This window comes from Bos taurus, chromosome 26 (genome assembly GCF_002263795.3).
Source record: "Bos taurus isolate L1 Dominette 01449 registration number 42190680 breed Hereford chromosome 26, ARS-UCD2.0, whole genome shotgun sequence".
NCBI classification, from domain to species: Eukaryota; Metazoa; Chordata; class Mammalia; order Artiodactyla; family Bovidae; genus Bos; species Bos taurus.
The window spans coordinates 5,355,289-5,377,817 of NC_037353.1; the positions used below are offsets into that span (position 1 = coordinate 5,355,289).

Sequence of the window (22,529 nt, forward strand, 5' to 3'; positions counted from 1 at the left end):
TTATATCATGATTATAAAAATGAGACGGTTTCAAAGTAGAGGAAACAGGACTACAAATTACTAACTCTATCTTGAGTTTAACCCTGTTTTTATGTTCCTTTGGTTAAGTGAGTTGATTTTTTTTATTATTATTATTTTTAAATCCCAGATTGAACTTTTACTTTTTTTAACTTATCACCAAGTATACTTTATTTTCTTTTTTTTAATTTAATTCTAATTTTTAAGTTTACAATATTGTATTGGTTTTGCCATATATCAAAATGAATCCACCACAGGTATACATGTGCTCCCCATCCTGAACCCGCCTCCCTCCTCCCTCCCCATACCATCCCTCTGCGTCATCCCAGTGTACCAGTCCCAAGCATCCAGTATCATGCATCGAACCTGGACTGGTGACTCATTTCATATATGATATTATACATATTTCAATGCCATTCTCCCAAATCATCCCACCCTCTCCCTCTCCCACAGAGTCCTCCAGAAAGCAGGAATAGAAGGAACTGTGAGTTGATTTTTATAAGGAAGGTTGAATGTGTGCCCACTATTATCTTTAAAAAATTATAAAGACTTACCTATATAAAGAAATTTTACAAAGATTTTTTAAAATTATTATTTGCTATTTGATGTCTTTAGGGATTTGATTCTGTTTACTTTGAAAAACATGTTTCCTAAAAGAGTGGTAAATAATCTGGTAGCAAACATTTCTTGGGATCTTTAATGGCTCTGTTAAATACCATATCTGCGAGAACTGAATTATGCATAGACATTTACATTAAATCAGTGACATCTGGCATAAGGAATTTGCCTAAAAGATTGTTGACTCACTATGTTGTCATAACACAGTAATCACTCCAGGTGTTAAAAATAAGGGAAGGGGAGAGGGAAAAAGAAAAGCACGTGATCTTTTCAGTGATTACATGGAGAGTTTGACCTGTAGTTTTTGTTAGTCTCTTTTAAAAATACCTTAGCAGGCAGTTAAGAGTCACTTAACAACAACAACAACAAAAAGCCTAACTTTTTATGGCTGCAAAAACAATATAAATAATTTTAGAGTAATCCCTCATGGTAAATCATACTTGGGAGATTTTGTGAATTGCACTCTTAACAAAATAAATCAGATTAGTTGCTTTCAAAGACACTAGCAAAAAGAATTTTGGAAATCACATCAGGGAGGAAAATCTTTATGTACTTGAAAACAAATTATTTAATATTTGTGTGTAATGATAATAATAGGTTTAGTATTCCCTGACATAATGTGATTGCCATTATTATGAGAAAATTATGTGGATCTGAGTAAGTAGTTGCTTGATAATTATGTATTTAAGAAAAATGACTAATTCAAGATATCCCCTGATATTAAGGACTTAATTAGTTTGGTCCATTATAGTCTTATTAAAATTCCTTATGTTTGCAAGTTTAGAACATTTTTTGTACAGATCTGCAATTACCTTCTGTAGTAATTAATTACCTTCTTACCATCATAAAGTCAAGACATTATGTTTAGCACTCACTGAAAGAATAAAAATAAAAATATAAAAATATATTGAGTGATAAAAAGAATTTAGATATTAAGGTTTTATTTTTTACATAAATTTATATTTATTTTATATGTTAATTTTGTCAATCTGTATAAATACATTACTTTGTAAGTTAAAAATTATAATGTAAGCATGATCACAACAGGATTTTTGTCTGTCATATTCCCATCATCTAGAAAAATTGCCTCATCAGAATATCACTGTAGCACCATATAACTAGGTATGTACTGAATAAAATGACTATTTCAGTAGTATAGCTCCATATTAATATTTATTGACTTTTCCACAGGTCAAATTTACCAGACAAAATAGCATCACAAAGTTGAAATCATACCTTTCACATTTGGAAAGTCATACAATATTTAAATAAGTCACATACTATCTCAAACCATATTTGGAAAGAAGCCTAATACATGAGCAAACAAATCCATTCATTCATTCATTCATAGATGTCATAAATCAAGTCCTCCTTGAGGGCAATTAGGGGTGGCAGACATCCATAGAGTTCCCTCCAAAGCTATCGAATACTGTCGCTAGTGTTGGCATCTGTGTGTAACTAGGAAAAATGACATTATACTGCAGCTTCTTCTTTAAACCTTATTTTCTTTTTTTTTAAATTTTATTTTATTTTTAAACTTTACATAATTGTATTAGTTTTGCCAAATATCAAAATGAATCTGCCACAGGTATACATGTGTTCCCCAACCTGAATCCACATCCCTCCTCCCTCCCCATACCATCCCTCTGGGTCGTCCCAGTGCTCTAGCCCCAAGCATCCAGTTTCGTGCATCAAACCTGGACTGGCATCTCGTTTCATACATGATATTTTACATCTTTCAATGCCAGTCTCCCAAATCTTCCCACCCTCTCCCTCTCCCACAGAGTCCATAAGACTGTTCTATACATCAGTGTCTCTTTTGCTGTCTCGTACACAGGGTTATTGTTAGCATCTTTCTAAATTCCATATATATGCGTTAGTATACTGTATTGGCGTTTTTCCTTCTGGCTTACTTCACTCTGTATAATAGGCTCCAGTTTCATCCACCTCATTAGAACTGATTCAAATGTATTCTTTTTAATGGCTGAGTAATACTCCATTGTGTATATGTACCACTGCTTTCTTATCCATTCATCTGCTGATGGACATCTAGGTTGCTTCCATGTCCTGGCTATTATAAACAGTGCTGCGATGAACATTGGGCTACACGTGTATCTTTCCCTTCTGGTTTCCTCAGTGTGTATGCCCAGCAGTGGGATTGCTGGATCATAAGGCAGTTCTATTTCCAGTTTTTTAAGGAATCTCCACACTGTTCTCCATAGTGGCTGTACTAGTTTGCATTCCCACCAACAGTGTAAGAGCGTTCCCTTTTCTCCACACCCTCTCCAGCATTTATTATTTGTAGACTTTTGGATTGCAGCCATTCTGACTGGTGTGAAATGGTATCTCATAGTGGTTTTGATTTGCATTTCTCTGATAATGAGTGATGTTGAGCATCTTTCATGTGTTTGTTAGCCATCTGTATGTCTTCTTTGGAGAAATGTCTATTTAGTTCTTTGGCCCATCTTTTGATTGGGTCATTTATTTTTCTGGAGTTGAGCTGTAGGAGTTGCTTGTATATTTTTGAGATTAGTTATTTGTCAGTTGCTTCATTTGCTATTATTTTCTCCCATTCTGAAGGCTGTCTTTTCACCTTGCTAATAGTTTCCTTTGATGTGCAGAAGCTTTTAAGGTTAATTAGGTCCCATTTGTTTATTTTGGCTTTTATTTCCAATATTCTGGGAGGTGGGTCATAGAGGATCCTGCTGTGATGTATGTCAGAGAGTGTTTTGCCTATGTTCTCCTCTAGGAGTTTTATAGTTTCTGGTCTTACGTTGAGATCTTTAATCCATTTTGAGTTTATTTTTGTGTATGGTGTTAGAAAGTGTTCTAGTTTCATTCTTTTACAAGTGGTTGACCAGTTTTCCCAGCACCACTTGTTAAAGAGATTGTCTTTAATCCATTGTATATTCTTGCCTCCTTTGTCAAAGATAAGGTGTCCATATGTGCGTGGATTTATCTCTGGGGTTTCAATTTTGTTCCATTGATCTATATTTCTGTCTTTGTGCCAGTACCATACTGTCTTGATAACTGTGGCTTTGTAGTAGAGCCTGAAGTCAGGTAGGTTGATTCCTCCAGTTCCATTCTTCTTTCTCAAGATCACTTTGGCTATTCGAGGTTTTTTGTATTTCCATACAAATTGTGAAATTATTTGTTCTAGCTCTGTGAAGAATACTGTTGGTAGCTTAATAGAGATTGCATTGAATCTATAAATTGCTTTGGGTAGTATACTCATTTTCACTATATTGATTCTTCCAATCCATGAACATGGTATATTTCTCCATCTATTAGTGTCCTCTTTGATTTCTTTCACCAGTTTTTATAGTTTTCTACATACAGGTCTTTAGTTTCTTTAGGTAGATATATTCCTAAGTATTTTATTCTTTCCGTTGCAATGGTGAATGGAATTGTTTCCTTAATTTCTCTTTCTGTTTTCTCATTATTAGTGTATAGGAATGCAAGGGATTTCTGTGTGTTGATTTTATATCCTGCAACTTTACTATAATCATTGATTAGCTCTAGTAATTTTCTGGTGGAGTCTTTAGGGTTTTCTATGTAGAGGATCATGTCATCTGCAAATAGTGAGAGTTTTACTTCTTCTTTTCCAATTTGGATTCCTTTTATTTCTTTTTCTGCTCTGATTGCTGTGGCCAAAACTTCCAAAACCATTACTATTAAACCTTATTTTCATATAAGAATAATAAAACCATTTCACTGGATTGGTACCCAGATTTAATGAAGAATGAAAATATTTAGCCAATGCTAGACACATAGATGTTAGTTAATGTTTCCTTCTCATCATCCTTGCTTTCAGGGTAATGGCAGATATGCCTAACTTCGTCTCTGGTTTGGTACAATGCTTATATACTCATCATGAGGAAGGAAATGGCAACCCACTCCAGTGTTCTTGCCTGGAGAATCCCAGGGATGGGGGAGCCTGGTGGGCTGCCATCTATGGGGTCGCACAGAGTCGGACACGAATGAACTGACTTAGCAGCAGCATATACTCATCATGTGTAAACTTTTAGATGTCAGTATCTGGACTCATGAAGTAATTATGGTGTCACTAATGACACTGTAAAATTTGAGAATAAAATTGTCATAAAACATCATGCTAATAGGGTCTTTACAATCCCCTAAAAAAATGTGTACACATTTTAAGAAGTTTCTTACCCCAAATTAGCAAGGTATTTTGCTTAAATAGGCATCATGAAATTAGATCAGTTTTCATTCCAATCACAAAGAAAGGCAATGCCAAAGAATGCTCAAACTACTGCACAATTGCACTCATATCACACGCTAGTAAAGTAATGCTCAAAATTCTCCAAGTCAGGCTTCAGCAATACGTGAACCGTGAACATCCAGTTGTTCAAGCCGGTTTTAGAAAAGGCAGAGAAACCAGAGACCAAATTGCCGACATCCGCTGGATCATTGAAAAAGCAAGAGAGTTCCAGAAAAACATCTGTTTCTGCTTTATTGACTATGCCAAAGCCTTTGACTGTGTGGATCATAATAAACTGTGGAAAATTCTGAAAGAGATGGGAATACCAGACCATCTGACCTGCCTCTTGAGAAACCTGTATGCAGGTCAGGAAGCAACAGTTAGAACTGGACATAGAACAACAGACTGCTTCCAAATAGGAAAAGGAGTATGTCAAGGCTGTATATTGTCACCCTGATTATTTAACTTATACGCAGAGTACATCATGAGAAACGCTGGGCTGGAAGAAGCACAAGCTGGAATCAAGATTGCCAGGAGAAATATCAATAACCTCAGATATGCAGATGACACCACCCTTTTGGCAGAAAGTGAAGAGGAAATAAAAAGCCTCTTGATGAAGGTGAAATAGGACAGTGAAAAAGTTGGCTTAAAACTCAACATTCAGAAAACGAAGATCATGGCATCTGGTCCCATAACTTCATCGGAAATAGATGGGGAAACAGTGTCAGACTTTATTTTTTTGGGCTCCAAAATCACTGCAGATGGTGACTGCAGCCATGAAATTAAAAGACACTTACTCCTTGGAAGAAAAGTTATGACCAACCTAGATAGCATATTCAAAAGCAGACACATTACTTTGCCAACAAAGGTCCATATAGTCAAGGCTATGGTTTTTCCTGTGGTCATGTATGGATATGAGAGTTGGACTGTGAAGAAAGCTGAGTGCCGAAGAATTGATGCTTTTGAAGTGTGGTGTTGGAGAAGACTCTTGAGCATCCCTTGGACTGCAAGGAGATCCAACCAGTCCATTGTTAAGGAGATCAGCCCTGAGATTTCTTTGGAAAGAATGATGCTAAAGCTGAAAATCCAGTACTTTGGCCACCTCATGTGAAGAGTTGACTCATTAGAAAAGACTCTGATGCTGGGAGGGATTGGGGGCAGGAGGAGAAGGGGACGACAGAGGATGAGATGCCTGGATGGCATCACCGACTCGATGGACATGAGTCTGAGTGAACTCCGGGAGTTGGTGATGGACAGGGAGGCCTGGCGTGCTGTGATTCATGGGGTCGCAGAGTCGGACACAACTGAGCGACTGAACTGAACTGAATTTAGATCACTTCAGAACAATACATGCCTGCTTTTATCTTTTGCAGTTTAAGATAAAATTCCAAAATCTTGACACATAAATTTTAGTTTGTCATTTTAATACTCAAATTACATGACAGATTGGACTCCACATATAACACAATCACTGCCAGTTTATAAATCAAAATACATTTTAGGGCACCTCAGGAACCGACACAGTGAAGTGTAAAATCCACATGACTTTAAATCTAAAGGTCTGTGCTCCAGTTCTAGAACCTTCAGTTGGTAATGCTTATGTTTCTCTTTTGTAGCTCTTATGAGAAATATTAGTAGATAAATTATATCTATCTACATATCTTTTGTCTCCCACATCTTACTGATCATAAGTCCCGTAAATACAAAAGCCTGTCTGTCTCTCTCATTATTGGTCTAGATCATGAGAGATGGATGTGAGTAGTTATGGATAAGTATCTATGAACAGATACTGGTGGGTTTTAAACTAAAAACTTGCCGACAATTTAGCCACATGAAGTAAATGCTTCAGTTCAGTTCAGTTCATTTCAGTGGCTCAGTCGTGTCCAACTCTTTGCAACCCCATGAATCGCAGCACACCAGGCCTCCCTGTCCATCACCAACTCCCGGAGTTCACCCAGACTCATGTCCATCGAGTCAGTGATGCCATCCAGGCATCTCATCCTCTGTCGTCCCCTTCTCCTCCTGCCCCCAATCCGTCCCAGCATCAGAGTCTTTTCCAATGAGTCAACTCTTCGCATGAGGTGGCCAAAGTACTGGAGTTTCAGCTTTAGCATCATTCCTTCCAAAGAAATCTCAGGGCTGATCTCCTTCAGAATGTACTGGTTGGATCTCCTTGCAGTCCAAGGGACTCTCACGAGTCTTCTCGGTCCTCTAACTCATATAGAAAATTACCCATGTAGCTATGATTCTTGCAACTACCCACAGTATACTCAGAAATTTCAATCTTGTTCAACATTAGTTTGAGTGTGTAACTGATTTAGCACATTGTTTAGTGTAGCTTGTGTATTAATATAGATCACATGAGGATTAATATATTAGAAAAATCCAGAGTATTGTGTCTTTATTTTAAAGGACTGACATAACAACAGACTGTATTAGATATAATTAAAGGAAGTAACAGAATAGGACAGAGGCTGAGAAGTGAGATTGATGTTTTTCTGGAATTTTCTTGCTTTTATCTATGATCCAATGTATGATGACAATTTAACCTCTTGTTCCTCTGTCTTGTCCAAATCCAGCTTGTATATCTGGAGGTTCTTGGTCCAGTCAGCAAATCATCTCCAACTTTTTGTGACCCCATGGACTGTAGCACATCAGGCTTCCCTCTCCATCACTATCTCCCAGAGTATGCTCAAACTCATGTTGACTGAGTTGGTGATGTCATCCAACCATCTCGTCCTCTGTCACCTCTTCCTCCTGATCTCAATCTTTCCCAGCATCAGAGTCTTTTCCAATGAATTGGCTCTTCGCATCAGGTGGCCAAAGTATTGGAGCTTCAGCTTTAGCATAGGTTCTTCCAATGAATATTCAGAGTTGATTTTCTTTAGGATTGACAGGTTTGATCTCCTCGCTGTCCAAGAGACTCTCAAGAGTCTTTGCCTGCACCACAACTTGAAAGCATCAGTTCTTTGGTGCTCAGCCTTCTCTATGGTCCAACTCTTGCATCCATACAAAACAACTGGAAAAAATATAGTTTTGACTATATGGACATTTGTTGGCAAAGTGACATCTCTGATTTTTAATACCCTGCTAGGTTTTTCCTGGATTTTCTTCCAAGGAACAAGTGTCTGCTAATTTCATGGCTGTAATCAACCATCCACAGTGATTCTGGAGCCCAAGGAAATAAAATCTGCCATTGTTTCCACTTTCTCCCCATCTATTTGCAATGAAGTGATGGAATCAGATGCCAAGATCTTGGATTTTTGAATGCTGGTTTTAAGCCAGCTTTTTCACTGTCTTCTGTCACCGTCATAAGAGGCTCTTCAGTTCCTCTTCACTTTGTGTCATTAGAGTGGTATCATCTGTTGATATTTTAGTCTTTATCTCTGCTTGTGAGTCATCCAGCATGGCATTTTGAATGATGTACTCTGCATAGAAGTTAAATAATAAGGGTTACAGTATGCAGTTTTGAGGTACTTGTTTCCCAGTTTTGAACCAGTCCATTTTTCCATATGTGGTTCTAACTGTTGCTTCTTGACCTGCATACAGGTTTCTCAGGAGTCAGGTAAGATGGTGTGGTATTTCCATCTCTTTAAGAATTTTCTACAGTTTGCTATGATCCACACAGTAAAAGCCTTCAGCATAGTGAAAGAGGCAGAAATAGCTGTTTTTCTGGAATTCCCTTGCTTTCTCTATGATACAACAGATGTTGGCAATTTTATTTCTGATTCCTCTGCCTTTTCTAAACTCAGCTTGTACATCTGGAATTTTTCTATTCATGTACTGCTAAAGCTTAGCTTGATGGATTTTGAGCATTACCTTGTTAGCATGTGAAATGAGTGCAATTGTGCAATAGTTTGAGCATTCTTTGGCATTTCCTTTCTTTGGAATTGGAATGAACACTCAGTCTTTCCCAGTCATGTGGCCACTGCTGAGTTTCCCAAATTTAGTGGCATATTGAATGCAATATTTTAATAGCATCATCTTTTAGGATTTGAAATAATTCAGCTGGAATTCTATCACCTCCTCTAACTTTGTTCATAGTAATTCTTCGTAAGCCACACTTGACTTCCCTCTCCAGGATATCTAGCTCTAGGTGAATGACCACACCTTCATGTTTATACAGGTCAGTAAGATCCTTTTGTATAATTCTTCTGTGTATTCTTGCCACTTCTTAAGCTCATCTGCTTCTGTTAGGTCTTTACCATTTCTGTCCTTTATTGTGTTAAATTTTTTTTTTATCTATTGGCAAATAAAATGTCCTTTGGGATTTGTTCTAAACTGCAGTTGATTTCAGTCATCTCCCTGATGCCAAGCTAAGGTTTTCAGCACTTGAATGATTAAGTTCCCAGTCATATCATGATCCTCATTTTGAACATTTTATTTAGGGAAATGTATCCCTCTAAAGATGGGAATACCAGACCACCTGACCTGCTTCTGAACTGAACTGAATGAAGTGCTAGCACAGAAATCCTTCTTAATCCCAACTTCCATTCACCAAAATAACCTTTGATACTTCTATTGAATTTTCAAATGCATGAAACTCACTTTTAGAGAGATCAGTTCAGTTCAGTCACTCAGTCATGTCCGACTCTTTGTGACCCCATGAATGGCAGCACAGCAGGCCTCCTTGTCCATCATCAACTCCCAGAGTTCACTCAAACTCATGTCCATCGAATCAGTGACGCCATCCAGCCATCTCATCCTCTGTCGTCCCCTTCTCCTCCTGCCCCCAATACCTCACAGCATCAGGGTCATTTCCAATGAGTCAACTCTTCTCATGAGGTGGCCAAAGTATTGGAGTTTCAGCTTTAGCATCAGTCCTTCCAATGAACACCCAGGACTGATCTCCTTTAGAATGGACTGGTTAGACCTCCTTGCAGTCTAAGGGACTCTCAAGAGTCTTCTCCAACACCACAGTTCAAAAGCATCAATTCTTTGGTGCTCAGCTTTCTTCACAGTCCAACTCTCACATCCATACATGACCACTGGAAAAACCATAGCCTTGACTAGACAAATATTTGTTGGCAAAGTAATATATCTGCTTTTGAATATGCTATCTAGGTTGGTCATAACTTTTCTTCCAAGGAGTAAGCGTCTTTTAATTTCATAGCTGCAATCACCATCTGCAGTGATTTTGGAGCCCCAAAATATAAAGTCTGACACTGTTTCCACCGTTTCCCCATCTATTTCCCATGAAGTGATGGGACCAGATGCCATGATCTTCGTTTTCTGAATGTTGAGCTTTAAGCCAACTTTTCCACTCTCCACTTTCACTTTCATCAAGAGGCTTTTTAGTTCCTCTTTGCTTTCTGACATAAAGGTGGTGTCATCTGTATATCTGAGGTTATTGATATTTCTCCTGGCAATCTTGATTCCAGCTTGTGTTTCTTCCAGCCCCGCGTTCCTCATGATGTACTCTGCATATAAGTTAAATAAGCAGGGTGACAAAATACAGCCTTGACGTACTCCTTTTCCTATTTGGAACAAGTGGGTTGTTCCATGTCCAGTTCTAATTGGTGCTTCCTGACCTGCATACAGATTTCTCAAGAGGCACTTCATTAGTCTTTTAAAATTATGGTTATCTGAAGTAATGCTTTCTCAGATAGTGAGGTCTGCTGGATTTGTAGAAATAGCTGCCAAGCTAAATGAAAAGGTTTAAAACAAGGTGTTCTGTTATGTTTCTTACATGTCCTCAGTTTCCATTATTTTTTAAAGAAACTCATTGTATTTACCCTTCCAAGTACTCCAAGAGGCATAACGATAGGAAACTCTGTCTTTGTCACCACTGCTTGTTGAGAATCTTCATAGACAATCTCATCACTTTACTGTTAAATTAATGTTTATGTCTTGGTTAGTTCTGTCTGAATTTCTTGTCTTTTTAATGTCTTTTCAAAATGGCTGGATAAATAGGGAAAAATTCCAAAATTTCATAGTCCTATTTTCTATGTAATATTACATATATTATGAGATTATGTACTAATGTTTCATATATTGTGTTGTATCTTAGTGACTCAGATGATAAAGAATTTGCCCACAGTGTGAGAGACCTGGGTTCAATCCCTGGATTGGGAAGATTCCCTAGAGAAGCAAATGGCTGCCCACTCTAGGAATCTTAGAGTTTCCCTGGTGGCTCAGGTGGCAAAAAATCTGGTTGCAATGGGGGAGGATCTGAGTTCGATCCCAGAGTTGGGAAGATCCCCAGGAGAAAGAAATGACTACCCACTCCAGTATGCTTGCTTGGAGAATTCCATGGATAGAGGAGCCTTGTGAGTTACAGTCCATGGCATTGCAGAGTTGGACATGACAGAAAGACTAACACTTTCAAAGTCCATTTTATAGTCTCTTGGTAAAAGACAAAACACGTCTTGAAACAGCAAAATATATTTCACTGCACGAGATTAAAATATCTATACTCTAAGGATGATACATAAAGATATAGCTATTGAATTAAGAATACAATTAAATAGATTCCACTAAGTGAATATCTTATGAGGGCTTCCCTCATAGCTCAGTTCGTAAAAAATCCGCCTGTAATGCAGGAAACCTGGGTTCGATTCCTGGGTCGGGAAGATCTGCTGGAGAAGGGATAGGCTACCCACTCCAATATTCTTGGGCTTCCCTTGTGGCTCAGCTGGTAAAGAATCTACTCTAAATGCAGGAGACCTGGGTTTGATCCCTGGGTTGGGAAGATCCCCTGGATAAGGGAAAGGCTACCCATCCCAGTATTCTGGCCTGGAGAATTCCATGGACTGTATAGCCCATGGGGTAGCAAAGAGTCAGACATGACTGAGCGACTTTCACTTTCAAGTGACTATCTAAGATTCTTATTTTTTCCTTGATGGTGACCTAAAACAATAAGATAATTCATCTTATACTCTTGAACCCAGAATTTAAATACATTTCCTAAACAATTATGGCAGGTGAAAAGCATAGCATTAAAAATGTTAAAGTTAAGATTTCTTTTGTGAAAAAATAGCTCTTTCTTCAATATTGATAGTCCAAAAATATCTCTTATAGTTATAAATACATATATGTAAAGATAAAGTATAATTTATATATGTTATAAATCAATATAGAAAACAATGATAAAGTATATTTATTTCAATTTAAGTATGTTTTAATAGATTCATTTACTTAAAAAATAATAAATATGATTAACTAATGTATTCAGCTGAAAGAAATATCAACTTATTGGAAATATGTAAGAGTAGAAAGATCACTCTATTTCTAGTGCAATTTAAAATAAAGGAACAAATATTTGGTAAATTTTTATTACATAAATGGTAATTTGAATATTTATATCTCATTATCTCATAGTTATAAAAATGTATAACTCCTAAGCTCAATGGATTATCTTTTAAAATGTAATTAGTGAATTTTGTACCATATAATACTGTGATATGTATTAAATTTTAATATGATCAGGTATTAAGTAATATTTAAAAATTGTAATGATAAATATTAAAAAGCAGAGACATTATTTTGTCAAGAAGTTCCATATAGTCAGAGCTATGGTTTTTCCAGTAGTCATGTTTGGATATGATGGACCATAAAAAAACCAAGTGCCAAAGAATTGATGCTTTTGAACTGTGGTGTTGGTGAAGACTCTTGAGAATCCCTTGGACTGCAAGGAGGTCAAACCAGTCAATCCTAGAGGAAATTAGTCCTGAATATTCATTGGAAGGATAATGCTGAAGTTTCAATACTTTGGCCACCTGTTATGAAGAACTGACTTATTGGAAAAAACCCTGATGACGGGAAAGATTGAAGGAAGAAGGAGAAGGGGACGACAGAGGATGAAATAGTTGGATGGCATCACTGACTCTATGGACTGGAGTTTGAGCAAGCTCCAGGAGTTGGTGATAGACAGGGAAGCCTGGAAGTGCTGCAGTCCGTGGAGTCATAAATTATTGTATACGACTGAGTGACTGAATTGAACTGAACCAGGTGATAAAGTTTTAGTGATAAAGTTTATAATGACCTCTTTTTAGTTGTTTTGTACTTCTGAATTGCACATTATTAAGATTAATGCCATGTGCTGTGCTTAGTCACTCAGTCACATCTGATTCTTTGTGACCCCATCAACTGTAACCCACCAGGCTCCTCTGTCCATGGGATTCTCCAGGCAAGAATACTGGAGTAAATTGCCATGCCATCCTCCAAAGGATCTTCCCAGCCCAGGGATCAAACCCAGATCTGAGCCACCAGGGAAGCCCAAGACTACTAGAATGCATAGTATATCCCTTCTTCAGGGGATCGTCCCAACCCAGGAATCGAAACGGGGACTCCTGTATTGCAGGTAGGTTCTTTAACAGCTGAGCTCTCAGTAAATCCCCGATTAAAGCCATAATAGTTTTTATTTTTATTAATTTTTTAAAAAAAACATGCATTTGATCTGATTCATGTTGTAAATACTCCTGGAGCAATGCTAGAGAAGGTAGCTGAAGCTGTTCCCCAAGCCAATTACATTCACCTATTACAAAATTTAATTATTTAACTATAAAAGCAAGGCTTTTTTTAAAAAAACATTTCATCTCAGTTTTATTTTTAAATATATAAGAGAGCTATTCATTTGCTTAAAAAGTTTGTGTGTAAAGAGTTCTAGCTCATAAGTATAGTTTGTTGCAACCAAACTATTTGTGAAGATTTATTCTGTAAGTAGTTTAAAAATATGACACCCAGACCATATAATCATGTTATGTATTCACAAAAGGAAATACTGGCCTGTATCAGCAAGATCTTCCTTTCTGTGATGGGTTCAGGGACAGGCTTCAATGAAAAGAAAAAATTCTCTAACACCTTTTAATAATTACTGGAATTGAAAACTTAGCCTTAAAAGAGTGACCATAGATTGAATATCTTTTGTCTTATCTCCCTTCTTGTCTAATTTTTAAAAAGTTAATTAGTTAATTTTAATTGGAGGGTAATTACTTTGCAAGTTTGTGGTGGATTCTGCCATACATTGACACGAATCAGCCATGAGTGTACATGTGTCCTCCATCCTGAAACCCCATCCCACCTCCCTCCTCATCCCATCCCTCAGGGTCATCCCAGTGCACTGGCCCTGAGCATCCTGTCTCATGCATCGAACCTGGATTGGCAATCTGTTTCACATATGGTACTATACAGGTTTCAATGCTATTTTCTCAAATCATCCCACCCTCGTCTTCTCCCTCAAAGTCCAAAAGTCTGTTCTTTATCTCTGTGTCTCTTTAGCTGTCTCACATATAGGGTCATCATTATCATCTTTCTAAATTCCATATATATGCATTAATATACTGTATTGGTGTTTTTCTTTCTGACTTACTTCACTCTGTATATTTGGTTCCAGTTTCATCCACTTCATTAGAACTGATTCAAATGCATTCTTTTTAATAGCTGAGTAATATTTCATTGTGTATATATACCACAGCTTTCTTATCCATTAGTCTGCTGATGGACATCTAGGTTGTTTCTATGTCCTAGCTATTATAAACAGTGCTGTGATGAACATTGGGGTACATGTGTCTCTCTCAATTCTGGTTTCCTCAGTGTGTATGCCCAGAAGTGGGATTTCTGGGTCGAAAGGAAGCTCTCTTTCCAGTTTTTAAAGGAATCTCCACACTGTTCTCCATAGTGACTGTGCTAGTTTGCATTCCCACCAACAGTGTAAGAGGGTTCCCTTTTCTCTGGACCCTCTCTAGCATTTATTGTTAGTAGATTTTTGATAGGAGTCATTCAGACCGATGTGAGATGGTACCTCATTGTGGTTTTGATTTGCATTTCTCTGATAATGAGTGATGATTAAACATCTTTTCATGTGTTTGTTAGCCATCTGTATGTCTTCTTTGGAGAAATGTCTGTTTACTACTTTGGCCCATTTTTTGATTGAGTCGTTTATTTTTCTGGAATTGAGCTGTAGGAGCTGCTTGTATATTTTTGAGATTAATTCTTTGTCAGGTGCTTCATTTGCTATTATTTTCTCCCATTCTGAGGGCTATCTTTTCATCTTGCTTATAGTTTCCTTCATTGTGCAAAAGCTTTTAAGTTTAATTGGGTCCCATTTGTTTACTTCTGCTATTATTTTCATTACATTGGGAGGTGGATTGTAGAGGATCGTGCAGTGATTTATGTCAGAGAGTGCTTTGCCTATGTTTTCCTCTAGGAGTTCTGTCGTTTCTGGTCTTACATTTAGATCTTTAATCCATTTTGAGTTTATTTTTGTGTATGGTGTTAGAAAGTGTTCTAGTTTCATTCTTTTACAAGTGGTTGACCAGTTTTCCCAGCACCACTTGTTAAAGAGATTGTCTTTTCTCCATTGTATATTCTTGCCTCCTTTGTCAAAGATACAGTGTCCATAGGTGCGTGGATTTATCTCTGAGCTTTCTGTTTTGTTCCACTGATCTAAATTTCTATCTTTGTGCCAGTACCATACTGTCTTGGTGACTGTAGCTTTGTAGTATAGCCTGAAGTCGGGCAGGTTGATTCCTCCAGTTCCATTCTTCTTTCTCAAGATTACTTTTGCTGTTCAAGGTTTTTTGTATTTCCATACAAATTGTGAAAGTATTTGTTCTAGCTCTGTGAAAAATATCGTTGGTAGTTTGATAGGGATTACATTGTATCTATAGATTGCTTTGGGTAGTATACTCATTTTCACTGTATTTATTCTTCCAATCCATGAACATGGTATATTTCTCCATCTATTAGTGTCCTCTTTGATTTCTTTCACCAGTGTTTTATAGTTTTCTATTATAGGTCTTTAGTTTCTTTAGGTAGCTTTATTCCTAAGTATTTTATTCTTTTCATTGCAACAGTGAATGTAATTGTTTCCTTAATTTCTCTTTCCTTTTTCTCATTGTTAGTGTATTGGAATGCAAGGGATTTCTCTGTGTTAATTCTATATCCTGCAACTTTACTATATTCCCTGATTAACTGTAGTAATTTTCTGGTGGTGTCTTTAGGGTTTTCTATGTAGAGGATAATGTCATCTGCAAACAGTGAGAGTTTTATTTCTTCTTTTCCAATCTGTATTCCTTTTATTTCTTTTTCTTCTCTAATTGCTATGGCTAAAACTTCCAAAACTATGTTGAATAGTAGTGGTGAGAGTGGGCACCCTTGTCTCCTTCCTGACTTTAGGGGAAATGCTTTCAATTTTTCACCATTGAGGGTAATGTTTGCTGTGCGTTTATCATATGTGGCTTTTATTCTGTTGAGATATGTTCCTTCTATTCCTGCTTTCTGGAAGGTTTTTGTCATAAATGGATGTTGAATTTTGTCAAAGGCTTTCTCTGCATCTATTGAGATAATCATATGGTTTTTACAGAATTCAACAACATATTAAAAAGATCATACATCATAACCCTTATCATGGTTCTTTATCCCAGGGATGCAAGGAGTCTTCAGTATTCGCAAAAATCTACGTGATACACCACATTAACAAATGAAACAAGGCTATTATTTTTAAAAATATATATTTTAGAAGGAAAATTAGGAAGAGAGGGAAGGAAACAGAGAGGAGAAGGAGAGGAAAGAGAAAATAGAGTGAAGAAGAAAAGAAGGTTGTGAGAAGAGAGGGAGGGAGAAAATGAAAGAAAGAGAAAAGAAAAAACCTTTTGAATATATTCAAAGAACATCTAAATCATTTTAGATATTTAGTTGTATTATGTTTTATGAAATGAAATGTGGTGCCTTGATAACAGGGTGATGGAAGAAACAATTAAAATGTCTTTTATGGGCTTAAAATGTCATCTTAGGGCCACATTTTCTTTATGTGATAGTAATCTGTGTCAAATCAGAATTCAAAACCTACTGATATGGCTAATATATAACATATATGTTCTTCTACATACAACCTTATCTGTAGCAATCCTCCAGGAAGATTGTAAGATATTCTGGATAGCAAAGTATTTTAGGCATCTTCAGGATAACACTCTGTAACACTAAAATTTGTTTGGTTTTGGTTTGTTTGTTTTATCAATTAAACTATAAATTCCAAGTGTATCACTAATATCTTGGTGTTATTAGACAGATGCTAAGTATAACTGACATATTATACATTTCTTGATAACTGAGTCATGATAGTCTTAAGAATTGCAATACTATAGACTGAATGGATATTGATACTAGTAGAAACTGAAAATTTGTTTTTGAAATGGCTTTTGCTGTAATTTTTCTCTAGTAACAAAAGTGCTAAAAATTTAAATTTAGGATTATTAACAAATAGGAGGTATGTAAATCATGGACTAGAAGAAATTCTACATGACTTGAGTAGAGGTAGAGAAGATCAAAGTGCCTGTCACAGAGCCTTGGGACCCTCTAAGAAGAGTGGGAACAAGCAGAATCTGAGATGGAGTCACCAGATAGGAAGAAGGAAAAACAAAAGCGTGAACAGAGTTGCATCAAGTGTTCAAGGAGGTAGTGATAAACCAAGATGGCATGAATGAAAGGATTAGACGTACAGCTGGTAATTAAGGGATTATACAAGTTCTGTAAGCTGACATATTTGTCCTGTAACCCCAGTGTAACTCAGGAATCAACATGAACAACACATTCTATTCAAGGATAGTCATGAAGAAGCTCAACAATATTGAGAATAATGTTCTCAGAACCATCATCCCACAAAACTTCATTAATCAAATGAGCCTATGAGGTAATACTGGTGTTACACCCTTATACCACATCAGGATAATGCCAAATAGAAGTGTTCTTCTCTAAGAGTTTTGTGATATAACATAGTGTTTGTTAAGGTTTGAAATCAAACTTGACCACATATTAGCTCTGAGTCCAAGGTGTTTATTTTACCTCTAGGATTGATGAGATTTACTGGCTGTAAGCACTTTAAAAAAGTAGAGTGTCCACCCCATTATAATTAAAAGTAAAGCCAGTCTTAACTCTAATATAAGTGATGACATTCAATGTATTTTTGACTGTTATAGTTACAGACTCTTTTTCAAAATGATCAAATGTTAGCTTTTCTTTACAAATAAATTTTTTTTGTTTGCTATTCCAACTTATCTTAATATATATCTGGGACATTTCAACATTTTTAAATGCCATATAAGCTGACAGGGATCTCAGGGTCCCTATGGAGATTCCCCTGGGGAGTAAGATGTCGTCTCGTGTTGGAGCATGGAATTCCGCTTCCCTCTCGAGGTGGAAAAGGGGTGTCAGGCCTCCTGTCGAGTTGAGGTAGGGATCAGAGGCTATTTCTAGAGGTGCCATGGGGCTCTCAGGCCTCCCTTCGTGTCATGAGTTGATCCTCGGGGTGACATTCGAGTCGTTGCAGGGGAATGAGGCCTTATCTCGACTGGATGGGGACATCGGGGTCTTTTCGAACAATGGCATGACCCCTGGAGTTCCTCTCCAGTTTCAAGGTGAGACTGGCCTCCTCCTGAGGTGCGACAGGAACATCGGGATTCCTTTGCAGATGAAGCAGGGGAATGGACCCTCATCTTGAGATGAGGAGGGGAAACCAGGACTCTTCTTCAGTTGTGGCAGGAAACTCAGGTTTCCTCTCGAGTGGAGACGGGTATGTTGGGGAACTTCTTGAGTTGCCTAAAGGGTGTCAAGTACCCTTTCGAGGCTCAAGAGGAAGGTGGGATTTCTCTTGAGACGCTGCAGTGGAGAGGGGCCTCATCTCGCATTGAGGGGAGAATCTCCTGGGTTTCTCGAGTTGAGGCAGGACACTTGGAGTTCCTCTCGAGTTTGGACGGGGACCTCAGGGACCCGCTCGTGTTGCCTCAGGAAAGTTAAGTCTCCATTCGAGTTGTGAGGGGCCTCTCGGGATTCCTCTCCAGTCAGTGCAGGGGCATAGGGCCTCATCTTGAGTTGAGGCTGGAACCTCAGGGTTCCTCTCCAGTTCCGACATGAATCTTGGGGTGCCTATGGAGTTTCAACAGGGGATTCAGGCCTCGTCTCGTGTGGAGACATGGAACTCAGCTTCCCTCTCGAGGTGTAAAAGACGTGTCAGGCTTCCTGTTGAGTGGACATAGTGGTCTTCGGCTTTTTCTCGAGGTGCCACGGAGCTGTCACACCTACCTTCGTGTTTTGAGTTGATCCTCGGGGTTCCAGTCGAGTCAGTGCAGGAGAATCAGGCTTATCTGGAGTGGCTGGGGAAATCGGGTCTTTTCGAATTGAGGCACGACTCCTGGGGATGCGCTCAAGTTTCAAGGGGAGACCGGCCTCCTCCTGAGGGCCGATGGCAATGTTGGGATTCCTTTCCCAATGAAGCAGAGGAATCGACCCTCATCTCGAGTTGAGGAGGGGAAAACGGGGCTCTTCTTGAGTTGTGGCGTGAAACTCGGGGTTCCTCTCTAGTGGGGACGGGTATCTCAGGGACCTTCCTGAGTTGCATCAAGGGTGTCAAGTACCCTTTCGCATTTCAAGAGGGAACGTGGGGTTTCTCTTGAGACACTGCTCTGGGAAAGGGCCTCATCTCACATTGAGGGGAGAATCTCGTGGTTTTTCTCGAGTTGCGGTGGGAACCTTGGGGTTCATCTCAAGTTGCAAAGGGGATCTCAGGGACCGGCTCGTGTTGCCTCAGAGAAGTTGCCAACTTTTATTTGTTAAAATGTTAAAACAAACTCGAGCGCATCCCTAGGAGTCATGCCTCAATTTGAAAAGACCCACCCGCTCACCCCTAGCCCACCACCCTCCCAGCACCCTCCCACCCCCTGCCCACCACCCACCCACTACCCTCCCAACATCCTCCCAGCACCCTCCCCTCACCCTCCCAACCTCCTCCCCCCACCCTCCCACCATCCACCCACCACCCGCCCAACCCCTGCCCACCACCCTCCCAGCATCCTCCTACCCACCGCCCAGCACCCTCCCAACACCCTCCCAGCACCCTCCCACCCCCCACTCACCCCCACCCACCACCCACCCACCACCCTCCAAACATCCTCCCACCACCCGCCCATCACCTGCCCACCACTTTCCCACCCCCCCTCCCACCCCCAGCCCACCACCCTCCCAGCACCCTCCCCCCACCCTCCCAACCTCCTCCCCCCACCCTCCCACCATCAACCCACCACCCGCCCAACCCCTGCCCACCCCCCTCCCAGCACCCTCTCCCAGCACCCTCCCAACCTCTTCCCCTCACCCTCCCACCATCCACCCTACCCCCTCTCATGCCCCTCCCACCACCCTTCCAACTTAAATGAAGCTTCAAGTTCATTTAAAAAATGTGTGGTAGACTATATATGTAAAAATTTTAGTATGATTCTCACACATAATAAGCTTCCAACAGATATTTACTATCATTATTTTACTATTATTACTATCATCATTAGTAGTAATGTTATCCTAAAGGATTGTTGTAAGAATTGATTTATGAAAATAAGCTTGCCTAGTAAACAGCATAGAACAGATGGCAAGTAACGTTTCTTTTACTTCCATACCCACTCCTCCAGTTTACCTTAATCCTTCACACTTTATCTTCTCTGAGCATCACAGAGTTCTAATAAGGAAAATAACTTATAATGATCTCAGATGATAAAATATTAAAGAGAAACAATGTTCAAAGAAGAATGTGAAGTTGATATAATTAAAGAAATATGGAGGGAAGACATCTAAGGAAACCTTTGATTTATTCTTTTACTTAAATAATTTTAAATAACATGTAATAAAGACACTTCTCTGATTCAGACAGTTATTCTGAAGAAATAAAAGTTCTGCTACATTTTAAATCTGAAAATATGAAAAGTTAAAATATCCTTTTTCATTTCTAAATGACTTTATTTTACAAATCAGTTTTGCATTATCACTACATTTTGTTTTCATTTTGTGAAATAATATATAATTTTATTTTAGGGATTACCTGCAAGCCGTGTGAGATATAGGGTAGATGATGTCCAATTTCCTTATCCTGCAAGTATTTTTGATGTAGAAGAAGATTCTGGAAGAGTAATAACTCGAGTTAATCTTAATGAAGAACCTACAACAATTTTTAAGGTCAGTTCAGTGTTTTCTCTATAGTGTCTATTTGATATTTAACTTTTGTTTTAGAGTTTGATTTAACAAATAACCATACACTTTCCCATTTTTCTCCTTTTTAATATTTTAAAGTTACAAAACAGTACATTTTTACTGCATAGGCACTTAGAAACTACAGCTAAGTAAAAAGTAAAAAAATGCTTGATATTTCTCATCTTGAGGTTAAAATTTACCATTTTAACTCTATCTTTGTGATAAAATTCCCTGCAAATGAAAGCATACAAAATTTTTAAAAATAGCATGACTGTATGATTGTATTATTCATAATACTTTTTAAAATTTAAGTATATGAACACTATTAATGATATGTAAATGGTTGTACAATGTTCTATTATATGAATATACTATTGTTTTTTTCTTTTTTTGTTTAATAACTTGTTGTTGGATAATTAGTCTGTTTCCAGTTTTTGTTACAATGATATTTACTGTTGTAAAACTCCTTGTTCAGATATAATTTGCCACTTGATATTTCTTTTCCTCAAATCAGTACCTAGAGGCAATTGCTGGTTCAAGTTAATGTCTTCTTGATACATTATACTTTTAGAAAATTTGAAATAATATTACCCTTCACTTTTATCATAAGTAATCCATTATATTAAATACTTGACTGTTTCCATTCTCTGTAGTTACTAGAAAGATTTTGTCTCTGAGAATAAAGCCTTTGACCATACATTGGGGTGATACTTTCACCAGCTAACCTTGTGAATATCAATGAGCACTGTCTCACATAATTTTATCTCCATTTGAAATAATTGTTCTGTTTGTAAGTATTAACCTGAAGGCAAATTGTGACTCTCGGGATGACCCTTGATTGTGGTTCCATGATCTAGTTTGATTTAGTTTAGATTAGTCACCTGCAGCATCCAAAAGTATATACATTCTAGAGAAATACATAGTTTTGAACTTTAATATTTCTTAAAATAAACTTTTCTTCTTGGCATAATACAGTAAGTCAAAAAATGATGATTATAAAAGCTATTGTAGTAATAATTAATATACAGATATTAATCTTAAGACTAAAGCTTTTTATTTAGTTCACATCATTTGAACATTATTCTACAGTATGAACTTGGTTTTATATAATTAATTGTTTTTAAGAGAGTGCATATCAAAATGTGTCAAACTATGAAGATTTCCAATTTTATCCTCCAAAGTGAAGTATTTCTTTTGTATAATTTTGCAGACAATTGATTCACTGGAAAAATTAATTTCTTTTTATAAGCAAGCTAATTAGCTTTTTGCTATTGATGCAACTGAACTTAATACTTTTAAAATGTGTTCAAACTTGTAAAAGTCTCATGTTTTCACTGTAGGCACCAGTGGAATTGTGAAAGAGAGAAGAGGTTTTGAGAGATGTAGTAACTTATACCCATTTTACTGCTAGCTTTTTAAAAAAATTAATTTATTTTAATTGGAGGCTAATTACTTTACAATATTGTAGTGGTTTTTGCCATACATTGACATGAATCAGCCATGAGTGTACATGTGTTCCCCCATCCTGAACCCCCCTCCCAACTCCTTCCCCATCCCATCCCTCAGGGTTGTCTCAGAGCACCGTCTTTGAGTGCCCTGTTTCATTATATCATAAAGCTATTAACTACATTTCTTTGAGTTTTCTCACCTGGCAAATGGAAATAATAACATCTACCTGGTGGGATTGTTGTGCATATCCTAGCATGTCTCTTCTACTTGA

At 37.8% G+C, this 22,529-nt stretch overlaps 1 protein-coding gene across 1 annotated transcript in view; it reads left to right on the plus strand.

Moving 5' to 3' along the window:
- Positions 1-22,529, plus strand: part of PCDH15 (protocadherin related 15) — a 1,060,244-nt gene that overhangs the window by 846,235 nt on the left and 191,480 nt on the right. The window contains exon 22 of the mRNA XM_059881970.1: positions 20,654-20,794. Coding sequence (XP_059737953.1) covers positions 20,654-20,794 — 141 coding nt within the window. The remainder of the gene's footprint in view (positions 1-20,653; positions 20,795-22,529) is intronic.